Genomic DNA, 25,607 nt, shown 5'->3' with positions numbered 1-25,607 from the left:
ATGTGGTTGGTTTAGTCTTGGTTCATGGAAATTTACAACAGTAAGTGATCAGAAGCCAAATTTTTAAATACAGTTTTAAGGTAAGAGCATTGCATCACACTTCAGCTCAAAGGGGCTCTGCTTGTGCTGATATAATTTGTGTGCCTCAACATATTGTACACATTTACCAATTTGTGCCAAGTGCATTGGCAGACTGAGGCATATTAAGTGGTTCCAAAAAAAATGTCCACACTGAGTTAATGCTCCAAAAACATTTATTAATCCCAGATATGGCGTTTTGACATCTGTGTCACCAGGAGAATCTGACGAATAAGCTAAGAGAATACGTTAGAATACATTAGCTGAGCTTAAAAAGACAGAACTGACTATGAGTGGCTGCACATTTTTCCGGAGCTGACATCAGTGGTCAAAATCCTGTTTAAAACACACTCTGTACTTCCTGCTCACACAGCAGAGTGGAGCTGCTACAGTGCCAGATATTTCCCTCAGGTGTTTGCAGAAAACCAACAACAGAGCTCAAGGAGAGTGAATATTCACCAGGTGACCGCAAATGAGACTCTGTGGCTGCTAGAGCTTCACTTCTATTTAATATATTAAAAAAAAGAGCAACTTTAACATTCAGACTTGTGTCAGTCCTCGGTCAGTTTTTTTCTTGTGTGGTCTTCACCAGAAAAACATCCAGGTTTTCAGTTTTTCTTCGTACCGTCTGTCTGCACTTTGGTGCTGGGCAAATAACTCCATGTGTCAAAACTCGTTTGCTGCTTGTCGACCACTGTTACCAGAAACACGACTGATGAGAGTGCTGAACCGTGCCGTAAATTTGCAAGCTCACGCGCTCCGTAGACCTACAGAAATGGGTAATTGTCCGTGGGTTTGTTACTGCAACCGCGTCATTAAAACTGTGTTAATATAAAGAAAAAAAAAGCATTGATCAGTGGAGCTTTAAGGTACGGTGTGATGGGACTAATTGTAGAGTGCCAGCAGGGTAACATTTAATATGACACACACACACACTTCTCGGGAGTCAATTAGTTCAGGAATTCAGGTCTGTGTCCTGTCCACTGGACAACGATAATGAATATGAAACCTTAGGGCCGAGTTGTACTTGGCTGAGTACAGTAGGTACAGCGGTGCAATGTCAGACATACATGCAATGGCTGTAGTCATTATATAAGCTTCACTTTTTCTTGCATGACCTCTGTGACACAGCTGCCTACGACCACAAAAAAAAGTGTTTTTGGCTTGTTGTTTCAGTCGAGTTTGTTGAACGTCTGAAAATCTATCTATCTGACAATCATTGTTCTGTAAATATAAGAAAATGACCAGGCTCCTGAGATCTCAACGCTAATGCAGGATGCATGAAAATGATGGCTATTGCTGTGAGAGTTGAGAGTTTTTTTTTCTTTTAATAAGGTAAAAAGACCTTCACAGCAATCTTGTGGTTACAGAGAAAAAAACAAGTTTCTGATTATAAAAGGACCCACCAAAGCAATCTACTTCACGAGAAAGAGGGCAATGACCTAATATGAGCTTGTAATATCTATCACAATGTGGAAAATAGGAGGCTGGGAGTCCAGCAGAGCAGAAATATTAAACACTGAAAAGAAACCAACTCAGTATTTGTTAGTATTTACACTGATAGTGTAGGAAAGGACCTGTATTACCTTGGGTATGAGCCAAATATTAAAGATAATTACTGTACACATTATCAAGTGCTCATTCACAGTATACTGTGACTATTTTCTGATGAACATGATTTTAGATCCTTTCTGCCAGGGTCCAACAAAATCCATCTGTCATTTTGTATTGTTCACAAAAAGTCTGAGTTTCTCATTCTTACAGGGTAACAAGCACAGATGTCAGAGGAAATGGATGCGTACACACCTGGCGAAGGTTGCGTGTCACTCGAACATCATGCCAGACGTTGTCATTAAACTTCCCACTGGCAGGCTCCACCAGGGCCTCGAACGCGCCGGAGCCGAGGTTGATGACCAGCCACAGAGCTCCGTTCCTCAGGGACAGATTGACATAGTCGGCCGACTTCCCTGTGTGAAGCAGCAGGCCGTTCCTCTGCAGGGTGCGGAAGGACAGCGTGATCTCATCCAAACTGCTCTGAATGGGGGTCTGGGACAGGTTGTAGCTGAAGAACTCATTGCCTTTGAAGGTGGCCACTGACTCCTCCTGCCCTGAGGGGGGGAGGAGAAACATCTTAGGTAACTCTTGAAGACATCGGGCTTAAGCTTGATCTACTGCACAGCAGAGACAGGTGAACAAGGCTATAATGAACAGGAAAGCAACAGCATTGTGTTGTTGAGAGTGAAATATTTGTCCAATAATAATAATAATTTGAACAGATGTATTTGTGGAGCTATTCACATACTGTATGTTACAGTGTAGATTGTGATGAACCAACACACTACTACGGGGAGGCAACAGTCTGTATGTTTAACTGTTGTTGACTAATACTATATTTTCTTATTGTCAACAAAGCAACGAAGAGACCAAAACCAACAAATACTGATAAGGCCAAATGTATCTTATTCCACTGCGTCTTAGACCTCCATCCCAGTTTCCCTCTGGGTTTTATTACAGTGAACATAGGCAGTGTAGTTTACTTTGAATCAATCCCACATGCACTGTCCCGGTGCAGTAAATCTTCCACTGACAATTTCTTGCCAACAAATTCTTTATTTACTCCGACTTGAGTCGAGTTAGCTAAAACCTTCAGGTGCACAGCTGTTTGAAGAAATCACATGGCCTTTTTAAAAACATGAAAAGACTTCCTGGACAGATGGAATTAGAGTTGAGTGCCAAAAATGTGGCAGAAGTAAAGGCCTAACATCAGCTAACACTTTACTGGCTCTGGTGTTTTGTGAACAACACGGAAAATATAAAATAATACCAGCCTCATCCTTTTATCAAGAGTGGCATTTTAAAAACAGCAATATAAATCTGTTTGGCTTTGGAAAATATTCTAATTCAGGCCAATAATACAAATAAAACTCAAATAGCGTATGTTAAATGTCTAGTAAAATCTGATGGCTAGAACCATTTCCCCAGCAGTTCAACTGAAAACAGTTCGATGTTGATCTTGTCTGCCTCAATGTTTCTTAGTATCCAGTTTTCACAAACTGCACTAACAACCCTATCAGACATCCCTTCACAACATATGAAATCATCTTTCATTATATATTACAGTAGCCTACATGTATATGTCTTATGACTACACCCTAAATAAGTTAATGCTTTTTGATTTTTCTTGATTTAGATAGATAGATAGATAGATAGATAGATAGATAGATAGATAGATAGATAGATAGATAGATAGATAGATAGATAGATAGATAGATAGATAGATAGATAGATAGATAGATAGATAGATAGATAGATAGATAGATAGATAGATAGATAGATAGATAGATAGATAGATAGATAGATAGATAGATAGATAGATAGATAGATAGATAACATCGACATAGATAGATAAAGATGCTGGACTTGACACCACAGTATCAAGTGGTCATACAACTATGACAATAATGTTTTACTGTGATTGTGCCAACCAGCCCTGTGGGCTTTGCCTCTGTCCTATTGTAAAGGATGAAACACACTGCTCTTTATTCAGCTTTGTAATTCACTAAGGCCTTGCACACACATACAGTACATTAACACATTCTGACACCCACTCTTAATCCTCACAATATTGAAATCCACAGTAAAACTCTCACTTCCAGCTGCATTACTTTTGACATTAAACTATTATTTTACATTGAACCACATGAATAATGTTAACGATTGTATAACACAGTTCTTGAACTCATGAGTGGGCTGTTTCAAGTCAGTATAGACGCCCCTTCTTTGTTCACCTCTCCTTCGCTTGTTTATTGCGATGCAGCCTCCAAGCTACTGAGCAAGTTGTTAGAGGGATAAGCTGTCTGTTAAGCCAATGTTTGTTTGTACAGTAAATGTCGGCTTCTGAACTCAGGGGCCAATTTAAGCCAGCAGGATCAGTGGTCCCATTAGTCTCTATTGTTTGGGCAGCGTAGTTACACAACTTTTAAGCAGACAGCAACTTGCTAAGCCATTGTTGTTCATCCTAAAAGTGACGCTGCACATTTGTCTGATTCTGTAGGAAAAACCTAAGTAGGTGCAGAGTCAGTACAGCGAAGGCAGCCAGAAGTGGTTGAGAAAAAATGCTTATGGGACACCAGAGGGCCTTATTATCTCAACCTCGGAGGAACATTCATAACTTGACCTAATATCTTAAGGATTTACTTCATATAAGTAGAGGATTTTTATTATAACCTGCGTACATCCTGTGGACTCATTCCCAGCTTCATATAGTGAAGACATCACAAAAAGATGACCCTGAAGTCCTCTTGAAGGTCTTCAAGGGATCTCTGAAAATGCTTTCAGAGCATGGGAAGGCAGCAAGTCGTATATCTAATTTTTCTGTTTACCTGGGAGGTCGCTCATTACTGCAGCAACAATGTTTACCGGCTTGCATTAAAAAAAAAAGAAGGCAATTCTGAGTGTGTTTGCTCTGACACCAGACAGACTTTGGCACTTACTCCAAGGAAATGCAGTCACAGACACCGGCTGCAGTGAGTTTTGAGCCGAGAGCTGCTGCTGGAGCAGTTTAGCACTTTATGCATGCTGCAGCAGACTGTGGGGGCAGAGGCATCAACCTTCTACCTCGGCTGCAGCTACGGTTTAAGATCATTGCACTGAACCATCGCTACATGCAAATGGATGCCTATATGTGCAGAAAAAGACGGCTCAGCAGAATATGATGGCAGCTCCAGCAGCTTGTCTCTGTGTTACATCGTCCAATCTTTTATCTCCTCGCACCCCGCGGCCCCTTCAAAATTCAGAAGACAAATACTAGCGAGCCCCTATAGCAGGGAGTTGCTCTGGGCCAATTCAATTAAATGCACAGCTACAAAACACGAGGGGAGCTAAAGCATCTTGGGTGTCAAGATTGTGTATCGGACAAGTTAAATTTCAAATAGTTAATGGCAGTCGATGCTGCTGCTATGGTCATGTTCAAAAAGGATTATCTGTGAAGGTAGAGCCCAGAGCCATACATTAGCTGCTGTCACAGAGTGGGGCACATCAAACACTGTAAAATAAAGTGTTTTGCCATGAGGAGGGAATACGTTATCTGCTCCTGCTTGCTAGTTTCCCACCTGTGTCAGTCTGCGTTCAGGTGGCTGTTGGTGACAGGGGCGGGGAGCCTTTTTTTTCCCCCAGTTACATCGAAACCTAAGTCAGGCAGTGGAGGCACATGGAAGCGGTGGGGCAGATACTTTTTCTTTCTGGTTTGCAGACACCACTGTGTGGCCCACGAGCAAAGTAGTCTGTGTCTGAAGGATCAGTGTGTCTGTATGTCTCACACGGGCAAAGTATTCTGGGACATACACGAGCAGCCACTTCTGACTTTCCTGGAGTCTGCAAAAAGCTTTTTAATTCATTTATAAACTGTAGGACTCTTTCCAGAGCGGCACAAGTCTGTTGCATATTTAATTTGAAATTATTTGTGGCCAAATACAGATCAAACCAGAATACGCTCTTGAGTATCTCCTCGGGCTAAAGGAAGATTGTCAAAATTCATAAGTAGCGTCTGTTACAACATTAAATGGGTGATGTCTCATGTATACGCCATGAAGTCAGATGTACTAAAGCTATGCTATGCTATGGGTATGGCTTGAAGGGTTATTTCTGTAAATCGTCATTCCACAATCAATTACTAACCTCTTATTATTATTGATGCATGAAATGGAGCAATTACATTTAGGCCTCATTTCACGACAAATCACAATGTGGTTGGCCTTTAGGACACAGCTGCCGTATGACTTACTAAATATTTTATATAGCAGTGTTATTCTAAGACAGAAATGTTAATCATTGTGCAGTTGAGGCAGTGGAAGGATCCAGTGCATTTGACTGCATTGCTCTGTCAGCATCCCCATCAATTAAGGCAGGAGCTTAAATCAAACATTATCTTTTGGCCCTGGAAAGACTGATTACTTTTTCTGAACACGAACGAATTTGTCCCAAAGCGGGTAACCGAAGAATCGAGACCTTAATCTATAACGTCACAGTCATGTACAGCCTAAAGCTACACCATTTATAGTGAGTGAAAAACTGGTGTAATCATACCCCACTGTGAAGTATTCGCCTTTTCATCTACTGTAAATGACCTCAGTATTAGTATTAATCAGCTCCTCAACAGAAAATATACACGAGAACACCCAGGGTACTGCCACACACCGTTTTCTTTTTTTCCTCATCTTCACATGTTTGTGTTTAAATGAGAGTGGGGACGGCCAGTTTACAAAATAAAAACAGAATCTACCCATGAATGAATCTGGTTTCAGTTGAACCTGTTAAAGAAAAGTCACACACACACACACAGAGGAGGAGTAACGTTAATCAAAGGAAATATGAGATTTGTAGAAAACCTATTCGAGCCAATTCTCTGTTTAAGGACAACGCTGATTGCCATGGAGACAGCCGGTGACTTTTATCTCAGTCCCCCGACATGTGGCAGGAAACATAAAACATAAATACAGTCGACTTCATGCAGACCAGGGCCATATATAATGCAGTTAAAATACCCTTTTTTCTGCAAATGTCCAACTATATTGCCTACAAAGCACTGGATGACTGTTTTAAAACTGCAGCGCTTTATCTCTACAGTAATTCAGATGTTTTTTGACACTTGAGTTAAAACAAAATACTTTAGCCTTGCTTTCACAATGGTGTATTTCTTGACTGTTTACTGGCAAATCCCCTGTTATGTGCAAATATCTCTTCCACCGAGTCATTTAACAGCACTCTTCTTCAGTCTGTGATTATACGGATATTCAGCACATTAGGACTACTGCAATGAAGAAATCATTTGAAAGAAATGAATTATTTACAACCCACTTATCAACAATCATAAACAAACCAATGATCACACATCTGAGAAATCAGCACTAACTGTATTAAAATTATGTATAACAGCCTCATAAATGCAAAAAAAAAAAAAAAAAACTCTCCTGATGATATGTTTGTGTATACTTCTGATTGTTTTAACAGGATTTTTTTGAGCGGACGTGCGAGACATCTTTGGCATGAAACCCCCTGTGTTTTTTATTACTGACCCCTGTTTATTTCCTTTGAAAACACCATGAAACCACACCGAAGAGATGCTATGTGCATAGATGCATTACCTTGGCGAAAAACTGCAGAGGTCAAAGGTGATGTTCCAGTAGCTCAGTCAGTGGTCAGGACAAGGGTTTGACGGACAAAAATTGAGTGAGTAGTGATCATAACATGACAGGAAGCAAAAAACGAATAGGCAAGTATATGAGAAAAGAGGAGAGGAAATATTAGTGCAGCACAGTTAACTAAAATGATTTCAGGGGAAGGGAAATGTTGTGATCAGGTGGCTGGGAAGGAAAAGCAAACCAATAGACCCCATACCTTGGCGGTTTAACATCAGGTGCGCCAGACCTTGAGGGAAAGAACAGAAAAAAGGATACGAAAACAGGAAGTTCATAAAGAGGTTCGGGAGAACAAAAGCATTGTCACAATGTTGGACTGCAGTTTGTGACAGACATCCTGGGGTAGGTACGGATGTCAAAGTTCAAACTAAAAGATAAAGGGGAAATCAAACCAAAAACAGACAAACATCTCAAGGGAGGAGAGGGAAGGCAAGGAAAGAAAAAAACATCTTGATAGGTGCAACCCTCATAGGTAGTTGCTCACACAGATGCTTTTTTCTAAATGGAACACATACTATATGTTTACTTGATGCAGACAGTGTTTGAGATGTATCAGATATACATAAAACCTGCTTACCCTTAATGTTTAAAAAAAAAAAAAAAGTTACACATGGTGACGGTAGTTCTACGATCTCTGATCTTTACCGGCGCTCTACAGTACAGGCTCAGCTCTTCGTCTCTGCTTCTCTACACACAGGTATTTTTGTATGTAAGAGCTCGACCGATCACGATGAGCCGATTTAAGCTTCTACGTGGCGGCATTTTATGAAAGGGCATAAGCGACACCATTCCTTATCCACTAAATCTTTAGCAGCTATCACAGTTTTTTCACAGAGGATTTACCACCTAATAGAGCTTGGTTTCTGGAGGGGTAGGGATGCGAGGCCAACGCCCCTATTATACAATAATACATAAAAACCAACAGGTCAGCCTGCAATGACCCGCCACACCTGAACCCTGTAATGTTAGAAAGAAGAAAGCATTTCAGGCAGCTGAAATGTAACACAGCACTGTGTTAAAGCCTCACTGACTGTGAATCATCACACATCAGGCCAGCCAAGAAATGAAAAACAAAAAAACATCCACATTCAACCTGTATATTCTGTCAAGCAGAACACAGAGGAGGCCGCTGTGCTGGACACAAGCATAGGTCAGCATATACAGGACTCAATGTAGTAAGCCTTAAGAGAGACAGTTTCTCCAGACTAAATGTAACATGGCACACTATAAAGCTACAGTAAAGCTACCACAAATCTATGGAGGTAAATTGAAAACATGGTGTAACCTATTCATCACGATATTCCTGAGCAGCTGAAGGTGACAGCGTATAAAAGCCAAGCTGGTCCGAGCCTGCACCCACTGCGCTGATAAAAAAGCCCAATTTGATTTAGATGTGTGTGTGCACCACCGGCCTAAGTCTGTCACACCTATGTTCTGTACGAGGCACAAACACAGATAAATACAGACAAACCTCACCTGCTCCTCTTGCCAAGGAACGAGATGAGGATGACACAATGCAACACCTCTGCCGAGCACATGAGTCCCACTGTGCCAGCCAACACAAACAGCTCTCATTAGTGTATCAGCACTCGAAGATTCGCATGCAGTGAGTCCTTCTCCCACAGTTTGAATCTCTGTTCAGTCATTAGGTAAAAAAAGAAAACTTGTGGGGGCATTTCGCTGTTGCACAAATCTCCTCCGCACGTTGCCTTAAACAAGGCTGGTCAGGATGCATCTGGAGGTGTGGGATGGACATGATTACCCCTGGGACAATCCTCACCTGCCAACATGTAGGCTGTTGTTATAGTTGTACCATTGCAAAGCCATTGACTGAGCCTCTGCTCAGACAGGATTCACCCACAACCCTCGACACAGCAAACAAAGAGCCGCTGTGTGTACCCCCACTGTGTCTGTGCCTTCAACACGACAAGCCAACTTATTTTTATAGAAAGCATAAATTATGCCTCCTCCTCTTCGCCCTCTTCGCCGTTCAGGTGATCTCAGATATACTAACATCTGCCTGCACTCGAGCTCAAGCACCCTCTGCTCATGCTGTGTGTATACTCTACTCAACCTTATGCTATGAAAGGCCGAGGTGGCAAGAGGGATGTCAGATAACATCTCTTTCCATTTGTCTTCTACACAGGTGGCTGGACAGAGGAGCGGGTTGTCCACCACCGTCCAACGAATAACCAGAGCCAGTCAGAAAACACAGAAGCCTCTGCTTAGTCGAGTGGGCAATGCTCCGGGCCAAACCTTCACCCTGCTGGTTCTGTGTGGGAGCTGTGACCCAAAGATCCCGCAGCTATGACGACTCCACACTCTTCAGATTTGAGTGGAGCGCTGGGGCGAGGGCGACTGTCCTGCAACCCCCTGACTAATGCGTCTCTGACTAATGGACACTGATGCTGGTGACCACAGCAGGTCGGGACAGGGCAGGGCAGCACTTAGCAAGTGTCTCAGCCAACAAACTCATCTTTGACTTTGACTGTGTAGTTACAGAGAAGTGGATGAGGAGTGGTGTCTTTGTATTGGAGCAGTGATCCATTCACTGTGCTCAACCTACATGATTGAGTCCGTATGAAAGCGCAAGGGATACCTGTAGAATCCTATTAGCGAGGCAATCCTGCATGAAAATACACCACCTCTCCTGCCAGTAATCTACTAGTTTTCTATTTTTAACGGTGTAAGACGAGTTTCTGGGTAAACATAATTACCTTTTTATTAAAATTTTGTACATTTTTTGGGGGGGATCCTTTTAACGTGGCCTCATGATTTAAAAATATTTCAGTTTTTTTTTATAATAAAACACTGACTGCCCTCCTCAGCTTGAATATGTGGCTGATTTATTTAGCAAATATGATGTTATTGACAATTTCATCATGGAACCCCATAAGGGATTGTGAACAGCAACCATTTCATAGCTATGCTTTCGCTTACTCATCTACATCTGCTGACCTTGAGAAAATCCATAATAAATCACTAATAAATAAATATATGAATTCCACACGCTGCTGCTTATTGATGCTTTGCGTTTTCACACTGATGGGTAAGTTTGCACCTCTGGCCACATCTCACTTAGAGCTGGTTTGAAAACTGAACGATGGAGGTTTCTGTCCATCGTTGTGATTCACTGTGGGTTTTACGTTAGAGAGAGGAAGGACAGATACAATGGGTGGAATGACAATAATCTGCTGCCACGTTGGTATAAAATGTATTAAATTTGCTAAAGCTGTAATGTTTCAAGTATCAAGGTTTCTGTGTGTTATGTTGTTAACCTCTCAAGCTCTTAGACTCCCTCTTTTTTTTGATTTGACAGATTTTTGTTCTCATGTGAAAGTTTTTCTTTGTGTTTTTTGTGTTATACAGTAAACATTTTACACTTATCTACAACAGATAGACAAGTTTGACATTTTTCATGAATAAAATAAGGTAGAGATTAAAGTCATGTCAGTGTGGCTAATAAAGCAAAATAAAAGCTGCTATTTTAGTGGGTTTACAGTAATTAATAATACCGTGAAAATACAAATGCAGATGTTGAAGGACCTCTCAGTCATTATTGTGACATTAATTAGCGAGCATCTGAGAAGAAAGAGCCATTGCACGAGGATTAAGATTTGCCATATTTGCTTTTGCAAGAAAAGTGCCGTATTATTGAGCCCGTTGTAATGAGGGATTAGACCAAGGTCACTGCTGCTGAAAGATGCCAGCCCACCAGGACCATCGTTCTTTTTTCCTTTCTTTCGAAGATTTCTATGCTTGTGTAGTTCTTAGTCTTACTGTGTCCTTACTTGGTGCTTTCATATAAAACAATGGACATGTGGTTGCACTTGGTGTGTCTGTGTCGTGTGAGGTTCTCCTATACATTTGAGAGATTTTGCTGTTTTGTGTGTCTGCCATGTGAGGTGGCTGCCCTTATCTCTCATTCACAGACCTGTTTTTTTTTTCCTTTCTCACAAAACATCAGAGGAGGCTGCACTCTGGTAGCATTAGAGCATGCCCCCACCATGGCCTTTGTCCGCACAGATCGACGGGAACCCACGTGCTGCACGCTGTAGATGAACAACTTAGAAGACTCACCTGCTGTGCCAAAAGGTTTTCAATGCGTTAAAGCAGTTCCTCAGACAAATACAGATAATTCCTGCACCACTTAAAACCCACAGCCAAGCACCAAATATAGCATATGGGTTACCATCTTAGCCATCTCAGAGGGGGGGGGAGGCGGTTTAGCTAATGCATACATTTCGTCTATTTCAGTCAAAAGCAAGGACAACAAAGACTTGCTGCCGAATGGCTCATGGAGTGGTTTGAAGGATAGCAAAAAAAACTGGTGGAAACTGGCGAGTGTGATTTTGCTGTTGTCATTGTTGTTTTCATGCATTCGGCATTGGGAATTGTCTCCGTGTCAAGCTTTAATCCAATAAACATTCTGATGTGCTCTCTTTGCAGCATGTCATTTAATAATGACTGCCTTTCTGCTGTGAGCAGAGCCATACCATCTTTGTGCATAATTAAGAATGATTAATGCTTGTTTTTGGAAATAGTGCAAGGATGAGACCTATTAACTGTTAGTGAAGCATACGACCATATACCACAGTCACTAAGTATTGGTTATGTGGCGTCTCTGATGCAGCATCAGCATGTAGAATCTGTCCCAAAAGGAGCATCATCTTTAACACATTGATTGCATCTAATATTTTGTACACCAATAAGTATGTGTTGTCATTAAATCCATTCTACACATTTGAACCTGTACTCTGCTACAGAAAGACAGAAAGATTTTTGCTACTACACAGCAAATAAGTGTCTGAAGGAAGATTTCGGAGAGCAGGTGTGCGTAGCTCTGTGCATTTTGAGTCAGTAACAGTGATTTATAATGTGCAGTGGTTCAGTGCACCTTGTGCCGGTCTCCTGAGCCTGTTGGCTGCCCTTTCACCACAACCAGCAGTCCTTACTGGGGAGATGGATGTCTCGCTCCGATGCCAGCTAAACAAATCTCCCTCCTCACTTTCAATCTTCATTTCGTGTTCGGTATACGCAGCTCATCGGGGAAAAACAGCCCTGTTTAATTGTGGTCAGTTAAAGTGTTGCCAATGGTGAGAGAAATGTCTCTTTTCCTGCCAAGGAAGATTCTTTCTCCTTAGGAAAATAATTCTACACGCAAATATTATTGCAATTTTATGAATGTCAAGGCCTCAGAGTTCAGCTGGTATGCCAGAGGACCTACGGGTTTAATCCACATCCTGACCTTGGAGCATAAGACTGAGTAAATCCTAGCAGTAAACAGTAATTGACGTAAGGAAAATATGCACTGAAGAGAGAAGAAAAATACAGAAGTTATAAATAATAAAACAAAGTATCTCTGTACCGTCACTTACTTTGTACATGAATGCTCCCCATACTCAGACACCCACATACTCTGCAGACCTCCCCAGTCACCTTGAGCACACTGATTATATACACACAATATATTCAGCGCATTAAGCGTTTTTTCCTTAGTGACCTTGTGACCATTGATAGTATATCTCCTTTTAGCTTAATTTGTTGGATGTCAGAACTGCAGTCCAAACTGACAATAACAACCTGATAATAACCAAACACACGCTCACACACTGTGGCTGTGGTAACAGCCTTTGCAAGTAAGAACACCAGGGAAAACAAATTATGCTCATCATTGCGCTCATTATATAATGCATTGTCTTACCTTCTACTTCTCTCTGGACAGCTGCAGGAGAATAAAGAAAACCAGAAGTATTTAATGTTCACAGAAGGATATTTTAGTATAAACACCACAAACCCACAGTCTACATCAAAACTAACACAGATAATGAGCAACTTGTGTCTTGTTCACACTTCCTGCAAAATGTTACCTGACTGACATGTGTTATCAACAGAGTCTGACCATTTCCTCTGTGAGTATAGTTGTAGAATGAACAAGACTGACAAAAAAAGTGGCTTTGGATGCCATAAATAGTCTTATCTGTGATGTATAATCACAGGCAGGGTCACAGTGCAGTGTGAATGTGAAGTCTTTCAGGAGCTTGTTAATGAATAGGCTTTTATAAGAACTGCACATTTGGCAGAACAATCTCAGGTATTGTGATATTTAAAAGCTATATCCCCTATTTACTTCGCTATTCACTGCAGTATTATCGGGTCAGTTAAATGAGACAGACTGAAAAAAAATGCAGGTTGTCATTAAAGGCTGAATCAGTGGCTGACATAATGGAGGACGGATCAATAAGCTGTTAAAATGAATGCAGTGAAAATAACTTTTGGCCAGCAGCAGCTTTGTGAGTCCACTGTTTAAATGAAGAGACCCCTGCCAGGATTCTGCTTCATCTCTCTAACCGGGAGGATCTCCACCCGTGACCCCTGACCTCGGCCAAGAAGACTGCAGAGCTTCAAAGCCAGACATGTATTAACGGCGGACTACAATTTACTGTGTAAAATCAAAACATCAGCTTGCTTTGAAATGAGAAGTTCTTTTCTTCCTGCTTTGTTGACTTACCAAAACAAGAAAAAAATTCATCCATTTGGAAGCCTGTTAAAATGTCCCCGTGTTGAAAACATGCAAACAGCTGTCACATTAGGAAGCTGTTATCCTCCACGACTTCTGCGGATAATTACTAGCAGATCTGGACTCACACACACAATCAGCTTTTGTGTTGCTGGCTGCTATAGCATCATTTTACCTGAATTGCTTTTACATGGCCATTATCTATTATTCTCTGAAGCTCAGTGAGGATGTAGACATGAGATACTGATAAGATATTTTAACTATTTATACGCTGAATCATTCATGTAGCCAACAATGGCATTAAAAAAGAATGTTTTAATCACACATACTGGTAATATGAATGCATTGTTTTTCTGTTGCCTGTGACCCTTTACAGTAAAAAATAAAGCCTGTATGTGCCCAGCTCATGAAAAAAAATCAAAACAAACACCTAAATAACTGGAACACTAATGTTGAAACTACAAACAAAGGGATGGCATTTTTCTTACCTTCGTGGCAGTACCTTCCCCTGTAGCTGGTATTTATACAATCACAGAGGACTTCTCCTTGGCTGACGGAGCACAGGCCCGTGTTGCTGCAGGGAGAGTGTGTGGCACATATGTACTCCAAATCGCTATGAACGGCTTGACCGTCCAACAGCACCGGTAGCGCCTCCCCCAGTTTCAAGTTGGCAATAAAGCCCTCGAACGGCGGCTCGTATTTGACCGTGCTGGACGTCAGGGCGGAGAGACGCACGTCGGGTGAGATCCCGCCCACGTAGAGGTCGCTGACCACCACCATCTCTTTCCTCTTGGACTTCACCTCGGCCACTTTCTCCTCGTTGTCCACCACCAGCCGGGTCTCTCTGTAGTTTCGAGAAAGGAGGACTCTGTGCCAGCGCTGGTCGTCGACGCGCGTCTCCGTGTGCAGGGACGCCGGCTCGGCGCAGTGGATGGTGAAACGCATCTGGAGCCTCCCTTCTGCGATCAGAAGCTCCAGGAAGTCGCAGTTCCCGCCGTCGTCCAGATAAAGCACCAGGGCTTTGCTGCTGTTGGTTTTCAGGATGAAGCTGAGCTCACCCGTTGTCTTGGCGTCCCACTGGCCATAGCGTGTCCACTGACCAGGAACACCCTCGTACTCCAAAGCTATTCCTGTTAGCACCAACCCAGCTAACAACAGTAAGAAGGAAGCCTTGCCCTCACACCTGCCCATGATGATTACTATCTACAACTACCGGCTCCCTTGTGGTCTCTAATTCCTATGTATCGAGCACACAGCTGTGAGGAGGAAATGTTATCTACCGTCTACACGTCTGTTGTTAACACCCTAGAATTTGCTGAACTATCACCGTAACTCCCACATGCAGTAGACGAGTTTCTTTAGCCTTCAGTGTCTATCCTGATTCTTTTTGCCATCTCTCCATGCGTAACACGTGACAGAGCGAACAAATGAGGCTCATTGCAGAACACTTTGCATCTACTTTGGATCAGTTGAGAAAGAGAACAAACAACACAAGCGATCCACAATACTGCGTGCTTCCTCTTCTTCGCCATCCAGTGTCTTGGCCTCCATCCAGCGCTGTTCCTGTCAGTTCTCCATGGGTTAGCTAGGCACGCAGCCTAGGTACAGCCTCCATTCTCCTCAGCCTCTCAACATCCTAAGACATAAAAGAAGAACATGTAATGATTAGCTGGAAAGATTCCTAACAATCTATTGTACAAGAAAAAGATAAATAATCTGCAGTCATTACGAGCGGCACGGCAAATTAACTACAAAGTCTAACAAATCATTAAAAATTGCAGAGAGGTAAACACGGAGATGAAAGTGATAGGAAGGCTTGATTGTTCGGAGGAATTTGGCATTCAGCTGTGGTTCACATTTTTCAAGCCATTTCCAACAACTTGTTGTGGTTATCATGAACGGCCTAAAGATTTCACGATGCTTTCGCCAGGTCGCGTCTCAATAATGGCGACCCACCTCAAACCTTAAACGAGGGAGGCAGCGGGGGGGAAATAGAGGGTCTCATCATTAGCTTATTACAGTAGGACCTGTGTTGATTTGCATCAAGGAGGTGGGAAATGTCTGTTTGGTAAACGCTCCCACAGAGTTTAGGTGCAATAACTTCAGTGATGTTGAGCCCCCTAAGCCGTCTGCGCTCCCCGTGCTCCAGCTAAGACGCTACAGCTAAACAACACATGCCAGCCAAAGGCTTGGAGGGATGCAAAAGGAAGAGAGGTCCGTCTTAGAAAACCAACAAACAAACAAACAAACAAAAAAATCAATATTTTGTGATAACAAAAGGAGGTCTGCCTCCCAGGCCTAGGGACACAAACAAAGTTGGGCACCAGTCTCTGGCTGAAGTGGGAACCATTCAGGCTGAGAGCTACGGCTGGTGTCCAATCATCCTGCGTCTGGGGAAGCTGCACACGTTCTGCAGGATGAAAATTTGTATTTAACGGATGAGGGTAGCGTTTATTTGCCTTTTTATTATTAACAACAATGTCCCTACAGAGAACAAAGCCAATAATAAATTTATCCTACAGACAAGTATTGTCTGTGTAGTCACAAATTTAGCTTACGCCTCTGTGCCAAAGAACTCACTGCTGTACAAAACCTATTAAAAACACATAAAAAGAGCAATACCGTTGTGTGATCTAATTAAGTGATTAAAACCAAAATCAGATACTACAATCTATTACAAGCAGTCTGCACAACAGAGTGGAACAACATTGCAGACTTCAAGGATATCTGTGGTACAGTATGTATTGCATGCAAAGCATCATGCATAAGATCAAACTGAGAATATGCTTGAGTTAGAAAGAAGCTTATACAGTGACTGTTGAGCCGTCTGATCTCAACATGCACAAAAATGCTCCAAGATCACACTGTCTCCCCAGGAAGAGAAAGGCATGCAGACACTGGAGCCGTTTATACACAAGGTGTTGATTCAATTGATTAGTCTACAATAAATACCGACTACAGAGGAAAAAAATATTCAAGTCATAGCACAGAATGAGCTTATTTGTCTGAGAGCAAGAAAAATTGAGAATAGAAGTCTCGTTTACAGACGTTTCTCAGCAGGAGCAGAAGCATTTCATGTAAGTATGGCCCAATTTCATCTCTGCCACAGAGAGAAATATAATATGTGTTGAGGTCTGCAGGGAATTACAGCCTCCATTGGGTCTCTTGCTGATGAGGGAGTGCCACTGAGTTTATTTTGCTAAAGGTACACGTCATAACAGAGAATGCATCAGAGCAAATTCACAGCTCTGGTCGCTGTTTCACCCCAAAGTATCAGAAGGCTCCTGGCTCGGAGAAAACCCCTCCGATAGACGGGTTTATCATGCTAATAGCTGTATCCTGGAAGGTCATAAAAACTGACACCCTCCTCGCAGGATGAATTGCAATTTGCCTGGGTCAGGCATAGTGTGTGAAATGCTTCCTAGAGCCTGTTGCACCTGGATATACGTAGTCAACTTCAGCTGGCTCTCATTTGGAAAAACACATTAGTACTTTTGCACATAGAAAAAAGAGGAGACATTTTAGCTTTATGGTCTTGCCCCGAGATAATTGTGTTTCAGAAACTCTCAATCACGCTGATTAAGAGCAAATTGTGTTTCAAGAAGGCGAAGCCATGAAATTTGTATAAATGCATCATGATGCGGAAGCAGAGGGAAAGAGAGAATTATTCTAAAGGAAAGATTAAAAACATTTATATAACCACGGGCCGTGCTGACAATAACTCCAATGGAAGTGTTTTGTTTGTATCTTTTATATCCTTCTGCATCTGTACCTTTGACATCCCGTATTTTTCCTTTAGTGATCACCCACTCCCTTTGCTCACATCAATTTCACCAACGCTCAAAATATAACACACAGGGCAGCGGAAACATACAAAGGCCTATTTCTCAGTGGGGCTTTGTGACGCTAGCTGGCAATATCATTTCTCTGCACCTGCAATAATAATAAAAAAAAAACTTTCAGGATGATTCAGCACGTCTGAATTCTTATCATGGGATTTTTGTAAGAAAATGGGTTCTTTAAAAAAAAAAAGTTGCTCAGTCTACAACATTTTTGATGTTTGCTGGCTGTAACGGGGATGTTAACTAGTCGTACTGATGACCATGGTATAGCCCTAAAAAAGGCAACAACAACAAACTAATGAAATAAATGGCTGAGTGTCAACTGCTCCCCTGTTCACGTATAGGACCCATCGGATCACACAGTAACAATACATCAACTTGTAAGTAAAGCGTTCACAGTTAAGCTTGTAAGTAACATTGCCTCCTCTACATTTAATGGATTTTCTCACGGGGCAACAACAGGCCAATTTCCCATCATGATCTGGTGCAGGGACACCAGAGGTGGCCAATTAATCTCATTTCAGTGAAGGCTGGTGCCAACTCCGATAGGCCACCCAGATACACAATTCTGTGTCCATTCCCCACCACTGAGAAAGACTGATACCTAGAATTACGTATTTCATCTGGTCTGTTGGTCTTCACTCTGCAAAATACAGCGGCTCATTTTTTCACCTGTCCCACATATACTGCAGAATTTTGAGCTGTTTTCATTCTGCCTTTTTTTTCAGGTCATTCTTTTGTTATAGATACCACAACAAACAACACCAAGTGCCATGTTAATAGCATATAAATTGCACAGATAGAGTACTTAACCTATTATAGCAATTTTGGGGGCCTACAGTCTGTGGAGTCTCTGATTCATCCAATTACTAAAGCCACTGCAAACATGCTTATGGACACAGCTGCACCACAGTGCATTTTCTTACCATCATATATAATTATAACAGCCGGTGTCCCTGTGTATCTTTTAAAGTAGCAAAGATACTAGTAAATCAGGAACTACACTTACACGCACAACAGAAAATACCATCCCCATAGAATCACAGGATTGCTTCATATAATCCTGGTACAATGCAATAGTGGTGGTTTCTTCTTATACCATATAGCTAGTATATAGCTACACACTATGCAAAAAGCATCGTGCTGTGATGTATGGGCAGATGTTGCGACTGGGAATTCAGTGTGAATTGATTGATGATGGATGATGTGATCATTGTTGGCTGTTGTACCAAACATGTCCCTTTACATCTTGAGAGAGGTACAAGTTGATCAGACATGTTGGTCAATACACGACGTGTCACACTTGGCCAAACACACAGCTTAACTTAGTCTGTTTGTTCTGGGTCCCAGACTTTGGTATGCAATGTGACAAAGTATGAATCATTCTGTAGAAACAGATCAAATGCAGCAGCAATGAAGACGAGTGATCTGTCGTCCAATCTGCATCTAACTCAAAATACAATATTCATACATTTCAAATATCATATTCCTCTCAGTTCAAGTTCATAGCAGTAATATACACACGCCTCCTATTAAACATATCGCATAACCCAAGAAAGGCATATTAATTCAAATTTCTGATACACTACAAGGCCACTATACAGTACATATTGTACAAATGACAGTACTGTTTCACTACACTCTGCTACATCACTGGATGTGCACACTTGATTCACACATTGATGCACCTACTAGGAATATAACCACTTCAAAACATTTTCACCTGTAAACAATAGTATTTTCAAATGTACAAATCTTTCAGATTTTGATAATTAAGCTATCTTTTTCAAATAAAACACTTGATCTCATCAATCAAACAATGAGTGTCCAAATGACCCTCAGTGGAAAGCCCACCTGACAACCTGCCTGCTATAGACACAGTGCAGGCCAAAGTAACCTAATATAAATGTGATGTAGTGTGTTTGTGTGTGTGTGTTTCTGCCGTCTACAACAGTGTTTGGTTTTCCAAAGTTTCTAAACATTGACATACACGTATTTTGCCGGTATTAATATCCAACCCTCTAAACAGGTTTGCTACCAAGTCACGTCCATACAAATTGAAATATTATTGAAAATGGCAATGTGGAAGTTGTACTTGTTACATTAACCCTGATGAATGAACTTTCAATACCTTTGCTATGCGATCCGTCCTCACTGTACAGCTAAGGAACTGATTGAGATGATTGAAGAGATACTGCTCTTCTACAAGATACAGTGGCTTCTCATACAGCTCCCCAAGGGGAAGCAGAGCACTAACAGTCAAATATGTGAAACTTTCAAGGCTGGCCTCTGAAAAAAAATTGAGAGTGGAGTGCTCTCCACATAATACAATTTCATCTATACAACTTTCTTTGCTCAATCAATATAATACCATCAGTGGGACATCTTCAGGATCAGTCCGTTAGGAGTGGCAATACAGTGGTGAAGAGATTCTGCTATACTAAGAGTGAGCCAGCCACACCGGGAAGAGGACAAAGGTGGCAGGAGATTCAACAGTTACTGGCTGTGCATGTGCAGATATCACACAGACTCAGTGCCACAGGGAATGGGACTAAAACATTTTTCTCTGGCTCCATGGCTGACGCTGAACAACAGGGTTTGTTGTCTGATACACCATTTCAGTGAACACATGGCTGATCCTAAAGTGTTCCTCTGAAGAACCAATTGCTCAAACAGGGGGGGAGTACGACAGGGGGTGTGCTTGTAGCGAGACAAACTCACATAATCGCCACAAGTATGCTTAACAAATCTGACAATTGTAACTATTTCCACATCAGAGATGCGGCAGTTAATGTGCCGTGTGCTGAGACACCACTGTTTAAGTAGTGGTGTCTGGGTGTGTTGGATTTAACCATATGTGGGGGTCACTGTTTGAAAAAGGCAGACAAGCATGATAAGACAGTATGCTGTATGTTTCCACTCCATGTTTAATGTTTAAACGAATAGCAGAGCCTTCTCCATCCTGTCTGCACTACGGAGTATGGAGGAAATGCAGTATTTGTCCCCAATGCACCACATGGTTATTATTCTCCAGCTGTTTAGCTCTATTCTTTTTATGGCCAGGTTTCGTATTAGAGGACTCACAGAGGTTGAATTGCAGTAGGCCTATAGGAGTGAATGCAAGGAAAACAACTCTCAATATGCATGTCCAATCTTCGAGGAGCATAAGTCCGTCATGGGTTTGTGCATCGAGTAAGTTGCGCGGCGAGTAATGACGTCTGTAATCTGTTACCCCCCTCCACCTGAAGCCTTACAGTCTGAGTGATGCTTAGAGCAAACTGAGATATGTCTAGGGACATTACTTGACAAGGCTAAATACAAATATCTAATGAATTATCCATAGCATTTTGGCAAAGCACTTGTGTGTGCATATGCTTCCCTTTGCCTGTGCCAAGGCCGTTGGAGAAATAACCTCTATTCTCTGGCGGGGTGAGACACAACAACTCATGAGTAACTCTCAGCCAGGCTTGTGTTTCTTTTAGGACTACATCAGCTGTAACCACGAGTCTGCTGAGATTTTATCACAGGCTGAGGCGGAGGAATCCCAGCTCTGCTCTTGTTGTGAATGATCTCATCATTTCCCTCAAGTTTACATCGTGAACTTCATCTAGTTCTCCCAAAACCAGAGAAGGCACGGCATGACTGTCAATGTCATGTTAGGGTACAATCTGTGTATTATCATCAGTGAAGCTACTGTATAGAATCGCTCAATAAACTGGGTAGTTAGTTGCCATAATTGGTTGTTTCTGTTGAACCAATCAAAAGTCATTTGTTTCCCATGTAAGTAAATACTGATAGATGCAGGAAATTATTGGATTATTTATTTAGGCCTAGTTTAGTTGAATACACCCATCAGCGATCTTGGTTGCATGTCTAAGTTAGCGGCAAACATCCGCCAAGTGTCTGGAAATATTAAATTAATAAATGTTTGGAGAAATACTTGCGCTCACATTATTCTGCGTCTCCTCTAAGCTTCTCAAGTTCACAGCTCTTTGAATGATTTAAATTAAGATACAGAGCACAAGTGTCTTCCAAATGAGACATCACAGACAAATGGAGCAGTCTGTTGTAAAGCATTTCATGTCAAACAAGAAACGAGCTGAGAATTATTACTATTAATCACAGGCAGAAACAATGACTGCAATAATAATAATAATTATTATTATTAAGCAATTTGAAAATCAAATCTAATTTGGCCTGTTAGGGAACAAAGCCTGGTTTGACCTACATACAATGGGTCATTCTTCTTCTGGATTAGAGATTAAGACGTGATCCAAAAAAGATGCTGCCCTGGAACACGTCAGATTGTTTTTGCTAATTACAGTTGTTGTTGTTTTTTACTTCTCCATATTTTTCTTTAGCCTCAGCTTTCCTTAATGGTAGGGCTGACGAGAGACAAAAGAAATGTTATGCTTTGTTTGCTGTCTCATAATGAATCATTGACGCATCTGCATGTATTAGTAATTACAGAGAGTAACTGGGAATTGATTTCTTCAAATGAATCTGAGGCACAAACATACATGCTTTTTTTTTCAGAGGATAAAGTGTGGGGACATGTATAATTCAGAGTTTGCTGATAACTGAGAGTCGACAGGTTCGCTATTACTTCTGGATCCTGTTATCCAAAAACTGAAGCTGTTAATTAATGTACCTTTTCATTTTTAATCGGGGTTCTGCAGAAGACCATATTTATATTTAAAAGACATAAATAGTTGGTTACCCATTTTGCTTAATGGACATCAAGTACAAAGACATGTTAGTCATGAATCTTTTAAAAAAAAACCAGACCTAATGTCATTTTCATGAATTGAGTGGAGTAACTCTGTAATCGCTTGGGTGTCTTCAGGTTGTTCTCGTCCAGAGGGACAACAGGAGACAGCTGGGGTCAGCACACCATGAACTACTGATGCATAGCAGACAAAGAGAATGACCAGGAGATTTTCAATGCTCCGCCGAGTCCACTGCATGTCAGCGTTTTGGCTTCCGAAAGAAAAACTGTCCGTTTTTATTAAAGATTTGCATAGCTCAGACTTTCCAAGAATGCTAATAACTTATATATTTTTTTTACAGCCACCTCTAACAGAGTGACAGAGCATTATTTTTCATCATCTTTCATTGTATGTGTTCATCTTGTGAATATATAATTTTACTAAGCAAAAGTACAACCTCATCACTAAATCGGGTCTCCTCTGGGCCACTGGTTCACACCCAGAGTACAGACAGACAGATGAAGATAGAGATAGCACTGAACAGGCCCTGGGATTCACTCCTCTCCACCTCACTGTCATTCTGTTACACCATAATCAGCCATCACACCAAGTCACACAGCCAGCAGGAGTCTGCATTTGACACAATGATGAGAATATGAAGGAGCCGAGTTAAAAATAATGTTGTAAGTGTAAGTAGGTGCAAGACAATTAATCAATTAGTCAACTAATAGAAAGTTAATCTCTGCAACTTGTTTGATGATCTATAAAGTCATTTTAAAGGCAGGTCACTGTCTTATGTGATATTAAACTTAACATATAAACAGATTATTTTGAAAGCATCGCCAATAGGAGACAGTAATGGTTGTTTTTGCTTCTGGCATTTTATAGACAAAATGAGAAAATAATCATCTGCTGAATTATGATTATAGAAATTATTATCACAACACTACTTATCCTCAGAGAAATACAAAATTTGGAAATACAAATTTATGCGGATACACACAGAAGTGTGCCTGTACAATGAAAATGCCACAGTTAAGCTGAACGTATTTATAAAACAAATATAAGACTATAATGATTTTTGGGGGGAACAATAATGAATCTATTTAACATTATATATAAGCTCAAGGGGGTTCTGGTCAGTTGAAAAAAAAAATTGAAGCCTGAATTCTGCTGCATTGAAAGTACAGCATATAAATAGGATATGCATGCAAATATAAGCAAGCAAAAGGCAGCAGGGGGTTGTCACTCATGCGCCGATACCGCCTTGGGGACCTGGAGCACAGTTACAAGGACAGAACCCGCCCTCCACCCTGCAGCACGCAGGACGAAGCCACAGAAGGCTGCTCAGCTGTGTGGGATCACTCTAACAAGCTGCTACCTCAGTCTGGCCCAGCTGAAGCTTCTTACACTGTTTACTAGGCGCCTATAAAAGCGGCCTCAGTGAGCCGTTGTTGCCGGGTTTTGGGTTGGAATAAATTCTGTCTGTGTTCGCCATGCCAGCAATCCCCCTCTGTGAATCTGTACCGCTCTGGAAGGAGGGTTTTCTTGAACGTAAGACAGGAAATTGAAGACCTGCTTCAACCACTCATTTGGCTAAAATAAAAAATATAGCCTGTGAAGGACAGAAAAGTAAAAAAAATACTGGAATTACAGCTGAAGCTCTGTTATTTGAAAATTGAGACGGGCGATATGGCCCAAATCTCTATCTCTAGTAGAGAAAATTATGTTTTCCGCCATGAATGTGTGTCACAAAATGACAGAAATGCGCAAGATAAAATGAAATGTACTGCTTTTCACTATTAGGCATCACATCCGGCAAATCTCTTCACACATTATTCTTAGTTTTATAATGGGTTCTTGTGTCTAATGCGGTGTACTGTCGTCTCCGCACATGTGTAAGGAGCTGTGATTTGTTTTGTGTTAATTAAATCTAGCATCTAGTCTCATCCACACAATACCGATAAAATTCATTTGACTGAGCTGTCTGTTACAGTATTACAAGCTGTGTCCCATCTCCTCTTTTAGAGCCTGGATATCAAAGGCAGAATACGTCACAACACATCCACCAGGCTGTCTCATTCTCAAGATTTCTCCAAATGGGGCCAAAAAAAAATATGTGGCCATCCAGCGCAAGCTACTCTCTAAGTAATTTTGTTGAACTATTTTCCCTGTGTGATACTAGAAATCGAACAGGTTTGCGCTGAAAGTGGGTCTAAGGAGGGAAACATCACTGTTGTGTAGAGAAACGAACCGTCAGTTTAAGGACAGTTTAAAGCTATTTGCGTGATTTTGTTTTCAAAAAGTCAGTCCAGGTTATTTGCGGTTTATGCCGAGCAGTCCTTTGACAGGGTGTTGTTTGCTGACCCATTTCTTTCCTTTTCTTCTCCCTCGCAGTTACACGTTCCGAGATCTGTTGAGATGTCTACATCTTTTCTTACTGTAAAAGTCAGCTGTCTGAAAGTATCTGTATGACAATTTGGCGGTTTGTTTGAAGCACAGCTTGAATGCTAAACATCCAAAATACTGTGTGTTTTTAAGGCTGAAGAAGAGGAGCGTGATAATACTAAATTGCAGTTAAATGTAATATGAGATAACAGCATCCACCGCATCCTGTCACTTCTATTTTAGTCTTGTCGTGTGGTTTAAATTCAAAGATTTGTCTATCGTCTTCACTCCTTTCATCCTCCTCAGTTGCGGGACATTATTTGCATTGTCCTCCTTTGATGGTGGACAGGGCAACCTTAGCGGTTTTACCTTCTCTCGGTCTTCATGTGAAACTGAGCTAACAACTTATGGATTTATATTTCATGCACGTATTTGAGTGGTATCAATCCTTTCACCTAACTATCGCCCAGAGAGCTAATAAGCATATTTATATAGGCATTTAAATGGTCACATGCTCGAGGGGAACTCATTTTTCCTACAAGTGTAAAAACCAGCTTTTAATTTGGGGCTGTGAGGATTCAGTTTTCCTCCCACCGGCTCACGCAAGCAACACAAAGGTGATGCTTTTTCTCTTCACATGTGTCGCTGCGCCTGTTGTCTTCCTAGCTTCTGTTGTCTGCTGTGATGCAGTTAGTAAACACTTCGCTCCGCGCCTTTCCCCTGACATGTCGGAAAGCATGATTATTTGGCAGAAGTCATAATTGGAACATACTGATGTTGTTTCATGCTTCCTGTGGGCATCTGTGTTGTGCTTCCCGGCTCTTGGTGCATGCAGCGACACTCCATATTTTCCACAGTGCATGACAATGTCCTA

General features: G+C 41.5%; 1 protein-coding gene across 9 annotated transcripts in view; it reads right to left on the bottom strand.

The window, feature by feature from the left end:
* Positions 1 to 25,607, bottom strand: part of LOC146974556 (neurexin-2-like) — a 112,303-nt gene that overhangs the window by 73,891 nt on the left and 12,805 nt on the right. For 5 of the 9 annotated variants that reach the window (XM_085798050.1, XM_085798049.1, XM_085798054.1 and 2 more), the window contains exons 2-4: positions 14,283 to 15,430; positions 12,979 to 12,999; positions 1,885 to 2,186 (exon numbers count right to left, since the gene is read on the bottom strand). In XM_085798050.1, the coding sequence (XP_085654176.1) occupies positions 1,885 to 2,186; positions 12,979 to 12,999; positions 14,283 to 14,985 (1,026 nt within the window). In that variant the 5' untranslated portion in view covers positions 14,986 to 15,430. Of the gene's footprint in view, positions 1 to 1,884; positions 2,187 to 7,220; positions 7,233 to 7,473; positions 7,504 to 12,978; positions 13,000 to 14,282; positions 15,431 to 25,607 lie in introns of all 9 variants that reach the window. The other 4 variants (XM_085798047.1, XM_085798046.1, XM_085798053.1 and 1 more) reach the window with 1 other exon arrangement.

This window comes from Trachurus japonicus, chromosome 14 (assembly GCF_045865225.1).
Source record: "Trachurus japonicus isolate A0001 chromosome 14, Traja_1.0".
NCBI lineage: Eukaryota > Metazoa > Chordata > Actinopteri > Carangiformes > Carangidae > Trachurus > Trachurus japonicus.
Note: the sequence above shows the minus strand (reverse complement) of the source record. Positions and strands in the feature narration are given on the sequence as shown.